The sequence below is a fragment of the Chanodichthys erythropterus genome, chromosome 15, assembly GCF_024489055.1.
Source record: "Chanodichthys erythropterus isolate Z2021 chromosome 15, ASM2448905v1, whole genome shotgun sequence".
NCBI classification, from domain to species: domain Eukaryota; kingdom Metazoa; phylum Chordata; class Actinopteri; order Cypriniformes; family Xenocyprididae; genus Chanodichthys; species Chanodichthys erythropterus.
The window spans coordinates 26,351,257-26,369,869 of record NC_090235.1 but is presented as its reverse complement, the minus strand read 5'-3'; the positions used below and the strand labels follow the sequence as shown (position 1 = coordinate 26,369,869).

Sequence of the window (18,613 nt, the reverse complement as noted above, 5' to 3'; positions counted from 1 at the left end):
ATCTCTGTGTGTAAGGGTCAAGGCCGGAAAACCATACTGGATGCCCGTGATCTCCGGGCCCTTAGACGGCACTGCATCACATACAGGAATGCTACTGTAATGGAAATCACAACATGGGCTCAGGAATACTTCCAGAAAACGGTGAACACAATCCACCGTGCCATTTGTCGTTACAACTCTGGAAAGGCACCATCAATGCTGAAAGGTATATCCAAGTTCTAGAACAACATATGCTCTCATCCAGACGTCGTCTCTTTCAGGAAGACCTTGCATTTTCCAGCATGACAATGCCAGACCACATACTGCATCAATTACAACATCATGGCTGCGTAGAAGAAGGATCCGGGTACTGAAATGGCCAGCCTGCAGTCCAGATCTTTCACCCATAGAAAAAATGTGGCGCATCATAAAGAGGAAGATGTGACAAAGAAGACCTAAGACAGTTGAGCAACTAGAAGCCAGTATTAGACAAGAATGGGACAACATTCCTGTTCCTAAACTTGAGCAACTTGTCTCCTCAGTCCCCAGACATTTGTAGACTGTTATAAAAAGAAAAGGGGATGCCACACAGTGGTAAACATGGCCTTGTGCCAACTTTTTTGAGATGTGTTAATGACATGAAATTTAAAATCAACTTATTTTTCCCTTAAAATGATACATTTTCTCAGTTTAAACATATGTCATCTATGTTGTACTCTGAATAAAATATTGAAATTTGAAACTTTCCACATTACTGCATTCTGTTTTTATTCACAATTTGTACAGTGTCCCAACTTTTGGAATCGGGTTTGTAGTTTTTTGGGATTAATTTTCCACCTTGTTACACTTGTGGTGTTCCCGGTCAAATGACTGGCCTACAAAAGATATCTTATAAATCTCTTGTTATGCTTTATCACCAAATATTGGATTCAATCTTGTAATGACTGAGGCAAATCAGACACAATTATTGGTTAGTTAACCAATAGTTTAAGCTCACTCTGGAGTCTGTCCCCATCCCCCGGGAAATTTTCAGTTACAAGTTTATTGCGCTGAGGAATGTGGTTGCCGCATGGAGAACAGAGTAGAGACACAGAAAATCTGCATCTTCCCTGCATTTTCCACACAGAACACAGACTCTATGGCATTAATGTATAGACAGACTGTGCTATAAATGAACCCTTCTCATGAAATGGTATCCATTATTACTGTTGTTGTATTGTACTCATCGTATTTACATGTTTTATGATTTTTAAGTGGTATGACATGCAAGGTAACTTCAATCATGCCATGTTTAGTGTCTACGGGTTCCCAGTGGGAAGATTTGAATGTTTGTGTATGCGGTATGTCCATACCTGCGCAACACATAAGTATTACAAGGATCTTGTAATAGTCCTTCTTCAAATCTCAGCCAGTTTAATCTTAATCGGTCATAAAAGCCCCAACAAGGGGAGGTGTATGTCACCCGGAAATACAACATCCTCATTGGCCCACATCATTCCTAAGAGGTTGGCTTTGACCAGAGGTTAAAAGTCAGTGGATAGTGCCACTCCCTCTCTTTCTCCTTGCTCCTGAACGACCGAACGGACTGTCCTTGCAGCCGGCCTAGGCGAGGCCTGCAAGGCCTGTAGGCCTCGGCCTACAAACAAGCCATGTGCTCCTCATCCAACATGGACAAGACTGATAAAAACTCCGGGCTGAATCCTCAAGACCTCTCCTCAGATGGCAGAGCCGATGCTCCTCAGCCTAAGGGCACCTTGCAAGTATCGTACATTTTAACACTAAATAGCAATTTAGTATTAATTTGTAAGATGTACCGTTGCTATTGCTGAGGAAACTGATGATTCCTTTCCAGATTGCCTTTGACATTTCATGTAGCTCTAGTAACAGCATCTCTTCCGGTTCAACTCTATCATTACTCATTCTGACTTGTGTATGTGTGTGTGACCCTTTGTGTATGTTATGTTACGTGTTTGTTAGTTTAGTTATGTGTTTGTGAGTTAGTTAATAAAGATTGTGCACAGGACATGTTTGGTTCTGACTCCGTCTGCTAATGAATTGCCGCTTAAGTGATAGATCCGGACTACCTGCTCTGAGTAGTACAGTACAATAAGAAATATTATTTTTCCATAACTTGGAAATTAACATTTCATAGAATTAATAAACAATCAACACTGAGCGTTCACTGGACGAACAGGTTAACTGATTGTAATATTAATTTTAATGTAGCTATGTCCAGTTAATCTGATTAACGTATTTGCATATTCATAATTAATCATAATTAATAATCATAATGAGTTATGAATAATTATTAATATTTCCCCTTTGAGTTAATTCGCTACAATCTTTTTGTTCAGCTTGTTTTCTATTAGGACAGCTTTTGTATTCCTTTTTGAAACTCATTGATCGTGGCCTCATAGCTTGTAAATGCACCTGTTTTTAAGTAAAATAAGTATTTGTGGATAATTTTGTCAATATTCAATAAAATTTGGGGGAAAATATAGTTTATCACACTAGTGTGCTTTAATGTTTAACCAGGAAGTTTGTTTTGTACAAAATGGCACAAATTCACGTGTGCTTGCAAAGATAAAGGCTTCGGAACTGTGCATGCACATTTGCACTACCACATACACACGTTCATGTACACAAACAAACTTTTTTGAGTATTACAGCATTTCTTTTTCACAGAGATGAACTTTATCCTTAGATCAATGAGGCCTATGATTCATTAGTTCCAAAAAGAAATACAAAATCTGTCCTAATTTAAAGAAATGTATCAAATGTACAGTGTATATAATTTAAATATTATACATGACTTAAGTTTTATATAATATTTGTTTGCTTTTTTTTTTTTTTTTTTAAATAGTAAAATAACTAACTTCAGCTGAAATTACATTTCAATTTTAACCATGTGTTCCTAGGAATATAACATGTGATGATAAACCATTAAATGCAATGATAAAATTGGTCATTTTATTTGAGCAATCAAATACTCTACAAAAAATAAAAAACTTGATTTAAACAAAACTTTATTAAAAGAAATGCATTGCAAAAAAAGTAAATATATTAAAGGTGCCCTAGAATCAGAATTTGAATTTACCTCGGCATAGTTGAATAACAAGAGTTCAGTACATGGAAATGACATGCATTGAGTTTCAAACCCCATTGTTTCCTCCTTCTTATGTAAATCTCATTTGTTTAAAAGACTTCCGGAAAACACTCGGATCTCAACATAACACCGACTGTTACGTAACAGTCGGGATCATTAATATGTATGACCCCAATATTTGCATAATGCCAGCCCATTTGATGCATTAGACAAGGAAAGGCAGTATTAACGTCTGGATCTGTGCACAGACAAGGTAAGCCAGAAAGAACAACAGCGAAAAATGGCAGATGGAGCAATAATAACTGACATGATCCATGATATCATGATATTTTTAGTGATATTTGTAAATTGTTTTTCTAGATGTTTCGTTAGCATGTTGCTAATGTACTGTTAAATGTGGTTAAAGTTACCATCGTTTCTTACTGTATTCACGGAAACGAAAGTCGTTGCTATTTTCATTTTTAAACACGTGCAGTCTGTATAATGCATAAACACAACTTCATTCTTTATAAATCTCTCTGTAATGTTAGCTTTAGCCACAGAGCATAGCCTCAAAACTCACACAAAATCAAATGTAACCATCAAAATAAATACTTTACTCACATAATTCGAAGCATGCATGCAGCATGCATGACGAACATCTTGTAAAGATCCATTTGAGGGTTATATTAGCTGTGTGAACTTTGTTTATGCGATGTATATATAGTCGAGAGCTCGTGGGGCAGAGGGAACGCATCTCTTAAAGGGGCCGTGCTGAAAAAATCAGTGCATAGTTAATGATGCCCCAAAACAGGCAGTTAAAAAAATGAATTAAAAAAATCTATGGGGTATTTTGAGCTGAAACTTCACAGACACATTCAGGGGACACCTTAGACTTATATTACATCTTGTAAAAAAACAATCTAGGGCACCTTTAATGAATATTTAATTTTACAGAACAGTACAATTACAATACTAATATTTATGGCTTTGTTGGTTTCTTTGCTTTCAAATGATAAACCACAAAGCTTTTCTTTAGGCAGAAACCCACAGTAGTGCTTCTCTTTTGTTGATAACAGATTTACAAGCGATTCTCATTACAAATCCACAAAGATGGCTGTTGTGTGTTTTCAAATGCACAGCACTTGCAGACATGGAGTTCATGTGGAGCAGATCAGACTATATATTTATAAAGTCTTTTAGATTTGATAAATCGCACCAACAGGCGAGTAACAGTTTCATACAGTATACTTGCCATTGACAATTTGTATTCTCACTTAGCGCTGGCTGTAATAAATGTATTTGAAAATTCAGCATTTTGCAGTTTGTTTAATAATCATGACCATTTTGCGGTTCACATGGGTCATACTTCTCAAGTAAGAAAATACAGAAATCTGTATAAATATTTATACAACAACAAAAATCACATCCCTGCCATTTTCATTAAAATCTCCAGTGGTTTTAAAGGCTTTATGCCACCCCGTCCAGCTTGAGGGTCCAGGCTTGAGCGGGTGTGAAAGGCAGTTCAGGCAGCTGCACAGTCAGTCCTGTTGATTGTAGAGGAGTCCATTTCAAAGGCTCAGGGTTCCCCAACAAAGTCACCTGAACAGAGTTGCAAAAAAAACAAAGATTATTTATTGATGTCATATCAAAAAATAACATTTTAGTCCTAAATTCTAATGAATTCATGGATATTTACCACTGTGCTGCTGGAGGTTTTGGGCATCGAAAGCTTAAAGAAGTTTTGCATTGGATTGGCGGTGATGATCGCATATAAAGTGCTGGTGTTTTTTGAAGTATACCTGGAATTACAGGAAAATGTAAAACATTCTATTAAAGCTGTGAAACTTCATTCATTTTAACTACACTACAGGCTAAATAAGACTAAATTAAAACTCCAGAAAGAGGCAGAGAAACAGGTTGCTTACAAAAATCATATGATCTGTCTACATTTCAGGGTAAAAGTTTGTGCTCACTCTAGATTTCAAATATTTTACTACATCCTACCCATATCAGCTTTCCTCATATTACTTTAAGTGATGCACTTATGATTGGTCATAATTTATGCAGTGGCCTACACATCTTACATTATAACTTTCTCACATGGTTCCTGTTATACTAATCAAGGTCTCTAGGTGACATTGCTTTCACAGCTGGAGCTTCTGAAAGTTTTTGCCTCACAGTTTTGAACTGTGAGGCACAGAAAGATAAGAGGAAGTTAAAAAACATCAACACACCAGACAAGAGAAGTAGCATTCTCAGATTGAACTCTCCAAGGTTTAGTTGCATAGATGGCTTCACCGTTGATCTTCAGCCAGGCTCCAATTCCTCTGAGACGTTCCTCAAAGACAGGTGCGATCACGCCGTCTGCTGTGGGTCCCACATTCAACAGGTAATTCCCCCCTAAGGCCACGGTGTAGACCAGGTCCTGTGGTCACAACATATGAGAGGTTAAAACTTACTTGACTCATTAGACACCACATGAACTTTCACAAACTTTTGTATATATTATTTACACTGCAACACATCACACCTTTATAATTCTTGGTAGATCCATCAGTTCGCTTAGCTTCATATTTCGGCGATACCCCCATGATAATGTGTCCACTGACTGGCATTTCTCCCACTTGTGATTAGGCAGCTGTCCGGGAGTGAACTTGTCTGCACAATTGTAATAACCTCCATGTTTGCAGTAACAGCCCGCCCCCCATCTGTCATTGGTCACCACCACATCCTGTAAGGAGCGCAATAATGCAGTCATTATGATCGGAATTACAATTTGACATATTAAAATAAAAAATGACATGACAAGATGATCTCACTTTGACTGGACTGTCGTTGTAGAGCCAGGCGAGGAATTCTGTAGAGTTCCAATAAGTGTCAGGTGCTTCCCAGTCCCCATCTGACCAAATCAAGTCTGGCTTGTACCTGAGATGTTAAAAACATCAACTAACCGTTTCATAATGTAAAACCACATACACAATGTAGGCTGTAAAGGTTGATCTTTACACAGACAAATACAACTTAACAGTCAGCCTTATGTCATAAACAATTGTTCTTTGTTCTCCAGCCTGTACCATCACATGACTGATGCTGCAAATTTACCTGTTGACCAAATTGGTGAGTTCTGGCAAAACTTTTTTAGCAACATACTCCTGGGTCTTGAAACCAGTTTGCTTGTCACTCAGGTAGATGGGATTGAACCATTCATACAGAGAGTTGTAGAGTCCATAATGCAGAGACCTAATACAACAAATTAAGCAGTTTTGGATAAAATTCAGAAAAGAAAATGTTCTATCCACTTTACTTTTAACATAAGGGTAGTCAGTCACAACCACTTTTAATTTATGAATGTGCAAGGCTTTGTGTGAGCCAAAGTTGTACAAGCAGTCTGTTATGACTGATAAACTGGTATTTAATATCATATTAATGTATCATTGTAATAATAAACACACTGGTTTGCGGTGTAAATTGTTTTACCGTTTACTTCACTTTGTCATTATTCTAGTTATTTACCCAGATTGCAGAAATAAAAATCCTATTCATTTTCTCAATAGAGGAATTGATTTTTATCGATAACTTATGACCTTTAAAGACAAACCTACTGTGAGCTACTATAAGGTTATTAATCAATGCTATGCCTTTGTTGAAGCCGTGTGCCAATATTATTTTAAATAATCACGTTTAACAGTGAATTTATTGGAGAAAAACTACAATACCCATGATTCTGCAAGCGCCCGCCCACTCCCATGAAGCACTCCGTTCCTTATACAATATGCACTTAAACTTCTTAAATATATGCAATATATTTTGCAATAAACGTAAAATATATTGCATCATTATCTATAATCAAAATTTTTAAATCAATAGTTTTATATTCATTGTTTTTAATTCAGATGTCATTTGCACTGGTTCATGGGATTGTAGTTGTTTTCCTCATTAAAGCCTCACAGTTGTCTTTTTGTCAGATTTTCGAATACTTTTTTGCTTCAAATCAAAGTTTGTAATGCGATTCATGTCGTATATGGCTATTTTTTAAGATAGACTGGTTTAACAAAGTTTTATTTTTTGTTACTTTTCTTTTCTATACATAATTTCTATATTCTATATTTATATAATTTCTATAAAGAACAGTAAAAGAAGACATCTGTTGTTGAAAAAGATCATTTATGTAATAGTTAAATGACTGATTTTTGTTGTAAGATGTACGAGGTCTATCTATTAGATTATTATGCATATGTAGCCTATGTTGTGTAATGGTTTTCCCCTAATGAAAACATTTGCAGGAAAAAAGCTTATTTCCGCGTTGAAAGTATAATGTAGCATTTGTAACATTATCTCCGCAGACAAAGAAGCAAACACTACCTCTTTCTTATTGCCTTGCCTAAATCTCCAACAAGGTCCCTGTGAGGTCCATTATCAACAGAATTCCAATTCCAGGAATTTGGGGACCCCCAATTTGTGAAGCCTTCGTGGTGTTTCGATGTGAGGACCACATATCTGAAAAGAATGAAAAACTAAATTATAAATACGTAAAACAAACACAGGGAGCATCACTGCCAAACGCTTATCGCCTACTTTGCTCCTGAAGCTTCGAAGATATCAGCCCACTCAACAGGATCAAAAAACTGCGCGTGGAAATCAGGTGCGAAGTCCGTATAGCTGAATCCAGGGGGATAGTTTTTGATCATGAACAGGATATATTTAATACTATGTGCGCCCTTCCAGTTCCACCAGAACCACTCGCTGCCGAACGCAGGCACTGAAAACACCCCCCAATGAACGAAGATCCCGAACTTCACCTCGTCGTACCATTCAGGCAGAGGTCTGGAGTCCAGACTGGCCCAATCTGGTGTATATCGAGCCCCGACCGATGATGCGCATGATAGTAAACAAAGAAGCAGCGATATCTGACTCAGAGTCACTTGCATGATTGATCACAACTTACAGACGCAAAGCTCGTGCACTGTGATCAGTAAAAGTGAACCCAATGCATGAATGTCAGCATGCACCGATTTCCGCACTAGATATTTCTGCCTACATAACTTATGATTCAACATAATGCAAATCCAGAAAACAAGTTTGTATTTCCTGGTTAACCATATGACATGAAACATGTGACTACAACACATGACTTACCTTTAAACCACTCGTAACAATGGATGAGGAACCAAAGAATATAACGGGTTATCGACTATACTGGTGAAAGAAACAGGTTTCGTTTCGCTGCCACTTTAAATGTTCCCTTTTGTAAAAGGGGAAATGGCAGTTTTACTAACTTTAATATTTTAATTTAAAACAAAATGTTTTTAATTGCCTTCTCAAAAACAAAATAAAAAAATAAGCAATAAGACTTGAATAACCTCATGGTAAGTAGCAAAAGTAATGTTTATAGGCTAGTCTAAAAATGTATGTATACATCATAGACTGGTATACATTATAGCCTGAATAAATATTGGCTAACTTTTCTTTTGAAAAAAAAAAAAAAAAAAAAATTCAACTCAGCATGTTTTTAGGTTCATGATGACAATAACACTGTTAACTAATTAAACAAATGAAATGACAAGACCGTTGACATGGTCCCTAAGAAGTGTACATTAAAATATAAAAAATATTTATTTAAACATAATCCATAATTGGCCGCTGCAAAAGTATACTAAACCCAACGTTACCCTGCTTTCCCAGTAATGTTTCCAATACAAATTAATATTTTAATTCCAACAAATAATTAAATATTTTTTTCTATTCCACAAAAAAATATGAAGGGAAAATGATTAAACTGGTAATTACTGTAGCTACCAGTAGAACATACACTGCCTCAGTTGCCAGACCATAAAGACCCAGACCTTCAGACTGAAGGCAGTAGGTCTGAATCGCAGCTTTCATTGGCCAAAGCCCGCTCAAGAGGACGTTTGACTGACATGTAACGCAACCAATCACATTTTTTTCTGCGTCATGTTTAGGGGCGTTAAAATGTAAAGTCGATGTTCCCACAATAACAAGCTTCACATACTTTTAAAAATCTAGCGTTTAGTTGTACCTGGAAAGAGCTCATTACAGTTGTAAACACAACAGGTTTCGTCTTCCAAGAGGGGGTTTGGCATCATGGCATTTGTTTCCAGGCGGGCCATTAAAGAACGCGACACACACGTCTCCCGGACATCCTGTAGAATTCAACCAGTCAGATGACGACTTTGAGAATCCTTAAGTGTTTCCAGTTAAAGGGTTAGTTCACCCAAAAATTAAAATTGTGTCATTAATTAGTGATGTTAAAGTCTGTGCCGAGACTTCAGAGCGTGTGTCGGGAAATCCCGAAAGCTTTCAGTGAAGCGCGTATCGAAGCTTGTATCGTTTTAGATCAGTGACGTCATTGATGATATTCGAAGCCTCGCTTTTGCCTGACTGGTTCAAATCTTTGCGCGATATTTTGACAGATATATAAACAGGGATGGGCAGTATTTCAGATACATGTATTTAAAATATGTATTTGAAATACAAAATACTATTTTGTATTTTGTATTTTAAAGCCTTTGGAAAAAATCAAATGTAATTTGTATTTAAATACATTTAAGATGAGTATTTTTGTATTTTCAAAATACTCAAAATACTTTGAGACAGTCATCCTCTTTATCAGGGTGTTGTTTTCATGCATCAGCTAGTTGTGTTTGAAGCATTAACCTTACTGCATGTTAGGGATGGGTGATATCATATGACAATATCGTAGATTCGTAGCGATGATATAAATTGTGAATCGATGGAACTTTTTCTAAATCGTTTACATAGATAGGACTTTCCGCTTTCTCTTTAGCTTTGTGCAGTTGAAGCCTTTTTTATTCTTTCGCAATTCGCATGGCTGTATGCCATGAACCTGCTTACTGCGTGCGCTCCTCAGTAAACCTACGAGGCTTTTATGCTTGACGTGCTCTCCGTTGTATAATTCAGTGAAACGACAGAGGGCGACTCTGAGTAATTGTTCTCCAAACCACCAAAAAGCAGCGATGAGAGGAAGTAGTTTGCCGAATAATTTGTCAAACACCTCTTATACTATGTCAAACACTCGTCTCGTGAGAAGTTTGTGAATAAATGGATTTCTTCACATGTAAACCGATTAGGTTGTGGGTCATTTTGACGACACATGTGAAAAAGTTTTTAATACACTTCTTAAACCCTAACCAAATAATCAAGTTAAAGGGTCATGAAACCCCAAAACACTTTTTTTGAGATGTAAACAGATATGTATAGGCTGCACATCATTGAAAACACTAAAGGTACTCATTAATGTTATTCATAAGTGAAAAATAGTTATTTTTGCATTTTTCAGAGCGATTTCTGTCTTCATGTTTGAAAAGCCGAGTCGGAGCAATGTCACAAAATCTGACGTCATCGTGTACTTTCGAACATGCTGACGTAGACCGTTTCGAGCGATTCTCGACATATATTCATGACATAAAGCTCATTCAGTCCAATCACTGCGCTGTAGTATGCATACGATATGAGGAAGTATCACTTTTCTCGCCTCGGTCTCTTGTCATTCAGAGACATATCGTAGGTGTTTGTTTCCTCAGTGCTACAACACAATGTGTTTTCCTGAGACGCGACCAGAGCAGAGGTTTGTGTGCATGTGGATTGTTTTGCTGTAATCTACCAGCACAAATAGAAAATATGTTTGCGTGAGATCGCATTACAGCGGAGAATTCAAATGTCACAAAAGTGCGGCTCATTCTCCTCTGCCTGCTCTAGATGCGTTCAAACATGCGAGCCGTAGACCATTTCCTTCAGCACAGCAGCACGTGTGTTGTTTGTATTTTGAACAGAACTGGAGTTTGAATATGAACACATGAAAAATACGATTGTTTTTATGATATACAGGCGGAGTGCGCATATGATCGGTTTCAGCGCAGAGCTCCACGATGAGTTTAATAACACTAGCCACGTGACACATAGCTCATACAGAATAAAGTATCTGTGTTTAAAGTTTTTATTTCACACATTCTCCTGCACCAAACATTAACCAGCACGATGTAGTTATGCACACATATTTCATCAAGTCTTCTTCAAATGAATTATAAGTGCAAACTGGACACTGATACAGTGGTGTAGCCCATCTGAACGCAACGACACGATTATTCTTAAAAGACTGATTTTGAGAGCAGTGCTCGTAAATGTAATCAAAGTAGCCTATTATTAGCCCTATTAAATATTCTTTCGCATTTCTCCCTTGGGCTTGGGAGTTTGTTGACATTTTCTCCGTGCTCATATATTAATATTCATTATTCTGTATAATGAGTGTGTTGTATGTCTCTGTTTCATTGGTTGTTCTCTCCCCTCTTCTCCCCCTCTACACTCCCACTTTTCCAGAGCTTTACACGCCCATTTCCACAGACTTTTTGAAACTCAGAGGTGTGAACGACCAGGGTAAAACAGGGGGGTTTCATGACCAGTAAACTTGAAATTGTGACTTGTGACATTAGAACAAACATATTAATATGATATGTATAACACTAAATTGAACAATGTGTTATATGTTTTTTAATTCATTAATTATTTTATTTCAATTAACGATTGTATTAAACACGACCATTACTTTATTCATTATTTCTGCTATGCAGGCTTATTTTGTAAATGTAATCATTTTAAATTTTACAAACATGGTGCTTTATGAAAATGTAACTGGACACATTTCCAAATTGTGATTGTGTTTACCCATCTATGCAAAATTGTTTATGTAGAAATGAAATAATTAGGTTAATCATTGTCTGTCTCCATCAGTTTAGTGTAGTGATTGTGTGCATTTGTGATGACAATGATGAAAAATACACTACACTTTTAGTTTTATTGTTCACCAAAAAAAAGTGCCAAATGATTTCTAATTAAAAAAGTTTTTATTTTAGATAAACTTTATATTTTCTAATTATGTATATAGAAACAAATAAACATTAAATAAATATAAAAGTTACTATACTACTTGCGTAAAAAAAAGCATCAAAAGAGTTTGAAATTCAGTTTTTGCTGTGGTATCACAACTGATATTGATAATTGTGAAACCATGCCATATATTGTTACTGTGAAGTAAAATTAAGATTTTGGTCATATCACCCATCCCTATTCTTTGCTATATAGCAGAAAAGGTTCCCACAGTTTTACAGTTTTTTTAGTAGTGTTCACCATAAGTAATAGACTACATTATAACCTTGTCAGAAGTAAGTATATGCAGTAAATGGCTGCTATTTTGCACTACATAAGTTTATTTGTAATTACCAGCAAGGAAGCAAGCACTTAAGAAAGAGAGAGAGAATGACAGAGAGAGCAGAAATGAGGTAAGTTTTTAAGTAGCTGCACACATCTAAATGCTTTTTGGCATTCAGAATAGGCCCAGATAGATTTCAGCCTAATAGGGATACCTGCACTGAATCTTCAATTTCACATGTATTTTGTGTATTTTCAAAATACAAAATACTGTATTTGTATTTAAATACATTTTTCCACACAGTATTTTGTATTTGTATTTTAAATACATTTCCATGTATTTACACCCATCTCTGTATATAAACCCATGAGATCACCACAGATTGTGTGGTTTTAAAGTGTATCAGATCACATCAGGTCATCTGTAATGTTCCTACTTGTTTTACATTCTTTGTCCACCAGGTGGTATTGTGAGCAAATGAAGCCTCGAGAAATGAACCCTTTTGTGAACCACTTGGCTGAAAAGCTTCAATGCTTCATGAGGCTTCATCTCGCCATCACTGTAATTAATTACTCACCCTCATGTCGTTCCACACCCGTAAGACCTTCGTTCATCTTCGGAACACAAATTAAGATATTTTTCATAAAATCCGATGGCTCAGTGAGGCCTGCATTGCCAGCAAGATAATTAACACTTTGAATGCCGAGAAAGCTACTAAAGACGTATTTAAAACAGTTAATGTGACTACAGTGGTTTAACCTTAATGTTATGAAGTGACGAGAATACTTTTTGTGCGGCAAAAAAACAAAATAACGACTTCATTCAACATTATCTAGTGATTTCAAAACATACTTCGAAGCTTAACGCATCTTTTGTTTCGAATCAGTGGTTCAGAGCGTGTATCAAACTGCCAAAGTCACGCCGTCCAGTGGCGAACCATCGAAATTTTGAAACATTTATGACATAACGAAGCCTCGTTTACTGAAATCACGTGACTTCGACAGTTCGATACACGCTCCAAACCATTGATTCAAAACAAAAGATTCGTAAAGCTTCGAAGCTTCATGAAGCAGTGTTTTGAAATCGCCCATCACTAGATATTGTTGAATAAAGTCATTTTTTTTGGCACACAAAAAGTATTCTTGTCACTTCATAACATTAAGGTTGAACCGCTGTAGTCACATTAACTGTTGTAAATACATCTTTAGTAGCTTTCTGGGCATTTGAAAGTGTTAATTGTCTTGCTATCAATGCAGGCCTCACTGAGCCATTGGATTTTATGAAAGAATATCTTAATTTGTGTTCCAAAGATGAACGAAGGTCTGACGGATGTTGAATGATATGAGGGTAAGTACTTAATGACAGAATTTTCATTTTTGGGTGAACTAACCCTTAAGTGTGCCATATGTACGCATCAGACGTTCAGCCAACGGTCTATTACAAAGAATGATTTTCTTCACTTTTATCAGTCTTATCAGTTTGAATAGGCAAATAATAAAATGAAACTAGCATCAGTTGAAATTATGTTTCCATTTTAGCCCTAGGTTCCAAGGTATCTAATATGCAATGTTATCTCAGATTATGAGAAGCCGGAAATTAACAAGCTGAAAATGACATTTGGTTTTGGTGTCTTTCAGTCAGGCGTTTTTATTGAGCAATCATATCAAATCATCTGGATAACAATAAAAACTTGATTTATACAAACATTTCTTAAAACAAATGTAATTAAAATCTTTTTTAAAAAGTTTTAAAGGCTTTATGCCACCCCATCCAGCTTGAGGGTCCAGGCTTGAGCGGGTGTGAAAGGCAGTTCAGGCAGCTGCACAGTCAGTCCTGTTGATTGTAGAGGAGTCCATTTCAAAGGCTCAGGGTTCCCCAACAAAGTCACCTGAATAGAGAGGAAATATACTTCAATGATATCATAAAAGTAATTTTATTTAATTTACAAAAAATAACATTTTACTCCTAAATTCTAATGAATTCATGGATATTTACCACTGTGCTGTTGGAGGTTTTGGGCATCAAAAGCTTAAAGAAGTTTTGCATGGGATTGGCGGTGATGATCGCATATAAAGTGCTGGTGTTTTTTGAAGTATACCTGGAATTACAGGAAAAAAATAAAACAAATTATTGAGTGTGCTAATTAAAGGGTTAGTTCATGCAAAAATGAAATTTCTGTCATTAATTATTCAACCTTATGATGTTCCAAACCCATAAGACCTTCGTTCATCTTTGGAACACAAATTAAGATACTTTTGATGAAATCTGACTCATCCATAGACAGCAATTTAACCTCCACTTTCACAGTCCAGAAAGGTACTAAAGAAATCGTTAAAAAAGTCGACATGACTGCAGTGGTTCAAAGAATTCAAATTATTTATGACAATCATATGACCAGTTTACTGACATAACATGTGAACAAGACAAACTTTTGCCCTAAAAATATTTGACATCTACAGTCTTCCATCTGGAGCGTTGGAATGATGAAAACTGAGGAGTAAAGGGCATACAATATAAACCCTAGCTATCAGCTATCTCATGAATATTAAGTGAGAATAAGTACACAGCAGCTCAGAGCTGGAGCTTTTCAAAAGAAACAGTAAGGCATAGAAAGAGGAAGTTTAAAAACATCAACACACCAGACAAGAGAAGTAGCATTCTCAGATTGAACTCTCCAAGGTTTAGTTGCATAGATGGCTTCACCGTTGATCTTCAGCCAGGCTCCAATTCCTCTGAGACGTTCCTCAAAGACAGGTGCGATCACGCCGTCTGCTGTGGGTCCCACATTCAACAGGTAATTCCCCCCTAAGGCCACGGTGTAGACCAGGTCCTGTGGTCACAACATATGAGAGGTTAAAACTTACTTGACTCATTAGACACCACATGAACTTTCACAAACTTTTGTATATATTATTTACACTGCAACACATCACACCTTTATAATTCTTGGTAGATCCATCAGTTCGCTTAGCTTCATATTTCGGCGATACCCCCATGATAATGTGTCCACTGACTGGCATTTCTCCCACTTGTGATTAGGCAGCTGTCCGGGAGTGAACTTGTCTGCACAATTGTAATAACCTCCATGTTTGCAGTAACAGCCCGCCCCCCATCTGTCATTGGTCACCACCACATCCTGTAAGGAGCGCAATAATGCAGTCATTATGATCGGAATTACAATTTGTCATATTAAAGGTGCCCAAGAATGCTTTTTCACAAGATGTAATATAAGTCTAAGGTGTCCCCTGAATGTGTCTGTGAATTAATTTAATTAATTTTTTTAACTGCCTATTTTGGGGCATCATTAACTATACACTGATTTTGACAGCGCAGCCCCTTTAAATGGCGTGCTCCCTGCCACACGAGCTCTTGACTATATTACAGTGCATTTACAAAGTTCACACAGCTAATGTGAGTAAAGTATTTATTTTGATGTTTACGTTTGATTCTGTATGAGTTTGAGGCTGTGCTCTGTGGCTAACGGCTAATGCTACACTGTTGGAGAGATTTATAAAGAATGAAGTTGTGTTTATGAATTATACAGACTGCAAGTGTTTAAAAATGAAAATAGCGACGGCTCTTGTCTCCGTGAATACAATAAGAAGCGATGGTAACTTTAACCACATTAAACAGTACATTAGCAACATGCTAACGAAACATTTATAAAGACAATTTACAAATATCACTAAAAATATCATGATATCATGGATCATGTCAGTTATTATTGCTCCATCTGCCATTTTTCGCTATTGTTCTTGCTTGCTTACCTTGTCTGTGCACAGATCCAGACGTTAATACTGCCTTTCCTTGTCTAATGCCTTGATCATGGGCTGGCATATATGCAAATATTGGGGGCGTACATATTAATGATCCCGACTGTTATGTAACAGTCGGTGTTATGTTGAGATCCGCGTGTTTTCCGGAAGTCTTTTTAACAAATGAGATTTATATAAGAAGGAGGAAGCAATGGGATTTGAAACTCAATGTATGTCTTTTCCATGTACCGAACTCTTGTTATTTAACTATGCCAATATAAATTCAATTTTTGATTCTAGGGCACCTTTAAAATAAAAATGACATGACAAGATGATCTCACTTTGACTGGACTGTCGTTGTAGAGCCAGGCGAGGAATTCTGTAGAGTTCCAATAAGTGTCAGGTGCTTCCCAGTCCCCATCTGACCAAATCAAGTCTGGCTTGTACCTGAGATGTTAAAAACATCAACTAACCGTTTCATAATGTAAAACCACATACACAATGTAGGCTGTAAAGGTTGATCTTTACACAGACAAATACAACTGAACAGTCAGCCTTATGTCATAAACAATTGTTCTTTGTTCTCCAGCCCGTACCATCACATGACTGATGCTGCAAATTTACCTGTTGACCAAATTGGTGAGTTCTGGCAAAACTTTTTTAGCAACATACTCCTGGGTCTTGAAACCAGTTTGCTTGTCACTCAGGTAGATGGGATTGAACCATTCATACAGAGAGTTGTAGAGTCCATAATGCAGAGACCTAATACAAAATGGATGGATAAAATAGAGAAAAAGTACTCAAAACCTTACAAAGATATAGCCTTTGTTGCAATTATTCACACAATACCTCTTTCTTATTGCCTTGCCTAAATCTCCAACAAGGTCCCTGTGAGGTCCGTTATCAACAGAATTCCAATTCCAGGAATTTGGCGACCCCCAATTTGTGAAGCCTTCGTGGTGTTTCGATGTGAGAACCACATATCTGAAAAGAATAATAATTAAAAAAAATTACATGTATTTAGTATACAGACACAGAAAGGCTCATTGCTAACGCATATCGTAAACAAGTATGTAGCCTACTTTGCTCCTGAAGCTTCGAAGATATCAGCCCACTCATCGGGATCAAAAAACTGCGCGTGGAAATCAGGTGCGAAGTCCGTATAGCTGAATCCAGGGGGATAGTTTTTAGTCATGAACTGGACATATTGAGACTCATGTGCGCCCTTCCAGTACCACCAGAACCACTCGCTGCCGAACGCGGGCACTGAAAACACCCCCCAATGAACGAAGATCCCGAACTTTACCTCGTCGTACCATTCAGGCAGAGGTCTAGAGTCCAGACTGGCCCAATCTGGTGTATATCGAGCCCCGTTTGTTGATGCGCATGATAGTAAACAAAGAAGCAGCGATATCTGACTCAGAGTCACTTGCATGATGATATCAAATAACGTGAGCTCGGGCACTGTGATCAGTAAAAGTGAATTTCTGCTGGCTTACGATACCTTGTGACTAGACAATGCATCTCCAAAAACCCGAGCAACCAAGTTTGTATTTGCTTCCTGGTTTAATCATATGACATCACATGTGACAACAACCCAGGACTTACCTGCAAAACAACTCGCCACTACAGGGAATCGGATGGGGACTGGGACCGCAATTAACAGTTGTTTACGATTCTTCTTTGTTTTTGATTCACTAAAATGAACCGACTCATAAGACTCATTTGCTCGGGAATCGGTACTGGTTAATGCACTGTAATTTTTTTCTTTTATAAAAGGAGAAATGTTTATAAATGAAAGCTGTAAAAGTTATTTATACTTATCCTAACAATATAATATATATATATATATATATATATATATATATTTATTATTATTATTTTTTATTTTTTTCAAAAACAAAATGAAGGGAAAAAAGCATTTTCACTTTCATAACTTCTTGGCAACTAAGAAAGGTAGTTTAGGCTAAACAATACAGGGCTCGACAATAAGGACTGCCCGATGGCCCGGGGCCAGTGTGAACGACGCTCGGGACTGTAGACGGAACGGTCACTTGCCGATGAGGGCAGTGCTGTAGGGTGTGCGATATATATCGTCTATGATATCGTAATTGCTGATTTAGCGATCTGATATTATCGAGTATGCCCCTCACTTTTTAAAAAACTATCAAAAAACACTCATCGAGTGCACGCTTTCACTGCGTGACTTTGTCTATTAAAATGCCTTTAGAATGCCCCAGAATTCAAGATAAGGGGCAAAATGTCCCTGTAAATATTTCGTATGTATATAATTTAATATAGTTAACCAATATTACACAAAGAGCATAGTTTTTCTCCAAATATTAGCATGATTACAGATGTGATATTGATTTTATTCAGCGTAGGCCTACAGTTTAATGAACAATAACTTAATATCAAGTGACTTACATTTAAGACACCAAATCGCCCGTTTCGCTCTAATTCGCCAACGAAAATAGTTCCAAAGTCCACAGAATTGTTTTGCGTCTCTGAGCAACACTTCCTGAATGAATCAGCCGTTTGAATGAATCGGTTTTATCTGATTCGCTCATTAACAGTGGTTCGGTGCCACCTACTGACAAAGTCAGT

At 37.0% G+C, this 18,613-nt stretch overlaps 2 protein-coding genes across 2 annotated transcripts; both read right to left on the bottom strand.

Annotated features, from left to right (window-relative positions):
• Window positions 1–2,943: 2,943 nt before the first annotated feature.
• On the bottom strand, window positions 2,944–8,158 carry fuca1.2 (alpha-L-fucosidase 1, tandem duplicate 2). Its single transcript, XM_067411130.1, has 8 exons — window positions 7,643–8,158; window positions 7,430–7,564; window positions 6,170–6,307; window positions 5,887–5,992; window positions 5,598–5,798; window positions 5,302–5,492; window positions 4,764–4,866; window positions 2,944–4,666 (listed from the first exon to the last, which is right to left on the bottom strand). The coding sequence occupies exons 1-8, from the start codon at window positions 7,993–7,995 to the stop codon at window positions 4,535–4,537; spliced, it is 1,359 nt and encodes a 452-aa protein (XP_067267231.1). The 5' UTR covers window positions 7,996–8,158; the 3' UTR covers window positions 2,944–4,534.
• A 5,719-nt stretch (window positions 8,159–13,877) lies between these two features.
• Window positions 13,878–17,664, bottom strand: LOC137037422 (tissue alpha-L-fucosidase-like). Its single transcript, XM_067411398.1, has 8 exons — window positions 17,089–17,664; window positions 16,856–16,990; window positions 16,631–16,768; window positions 16,348–16,453; window positions 15,187–15,387; window positions 14,891–15,081; window positions 14,247–14,349; window positions 13,878–14,139 (listed from the first exon to the last, which is right to left on the bottom strand). The coding sequence occupies exons 1-8, from the start codon at window positions 17,439–17,441 to the stop codon at window positions 14,008–14,010; spliced, it is 1,359 nt and encodes a 452-aa protein (XP_067267499.1). The 5' UTR covers window positions 17,442–17,664; the 3' UTR covers window positions 13,878–14,007.
• Window positions 17,665–18,613: the final 949 nt, after the last annotated feature.

Coding starts and splice junctions, on each gene's coding strand:
- fuca1.2 (XM_067411130.1), bottom strand. CDS start 7,995: ATGCAAGTGACTCTGAGTCAGATATCGCTGCTTCTTTGTTTACTATCA. Junction 5,799..5,886: donor ACAACGACAGTCCAGTCAAA/GTGAGATCATCT, acceptor CGCTCCTTACAG/GATGTGGTGGTGACCAATGA. Junction 5,493..5,597: donor ATCTACCAAGAATTATAAAG/GTGTGATGTGTT, acceptor TTGTGACCACAG/GACCTGGTCTACACCGTGGC.
- LOC137037422 (XM_067411398.1), bottom strand. CDS start 17,441: ATGCAAGTGACTCTGAGTCAGATATCGCTGCTTCTTTGTTTACTATCA. Junction 16,454..16,630: donor CTCACCAATTTGGTCAACAG/GTAAATTTGCAG, acceptor TTAACATCTCAG/GTACAAGCCAGACTTGATTT. Junction 14,350..14,890: donor AATGCTACTTCTCTTGTCTG/GTGTGTTGATGT, acceptor CTGTAATTCCAG/GTATACTTCAAAAAACACCA.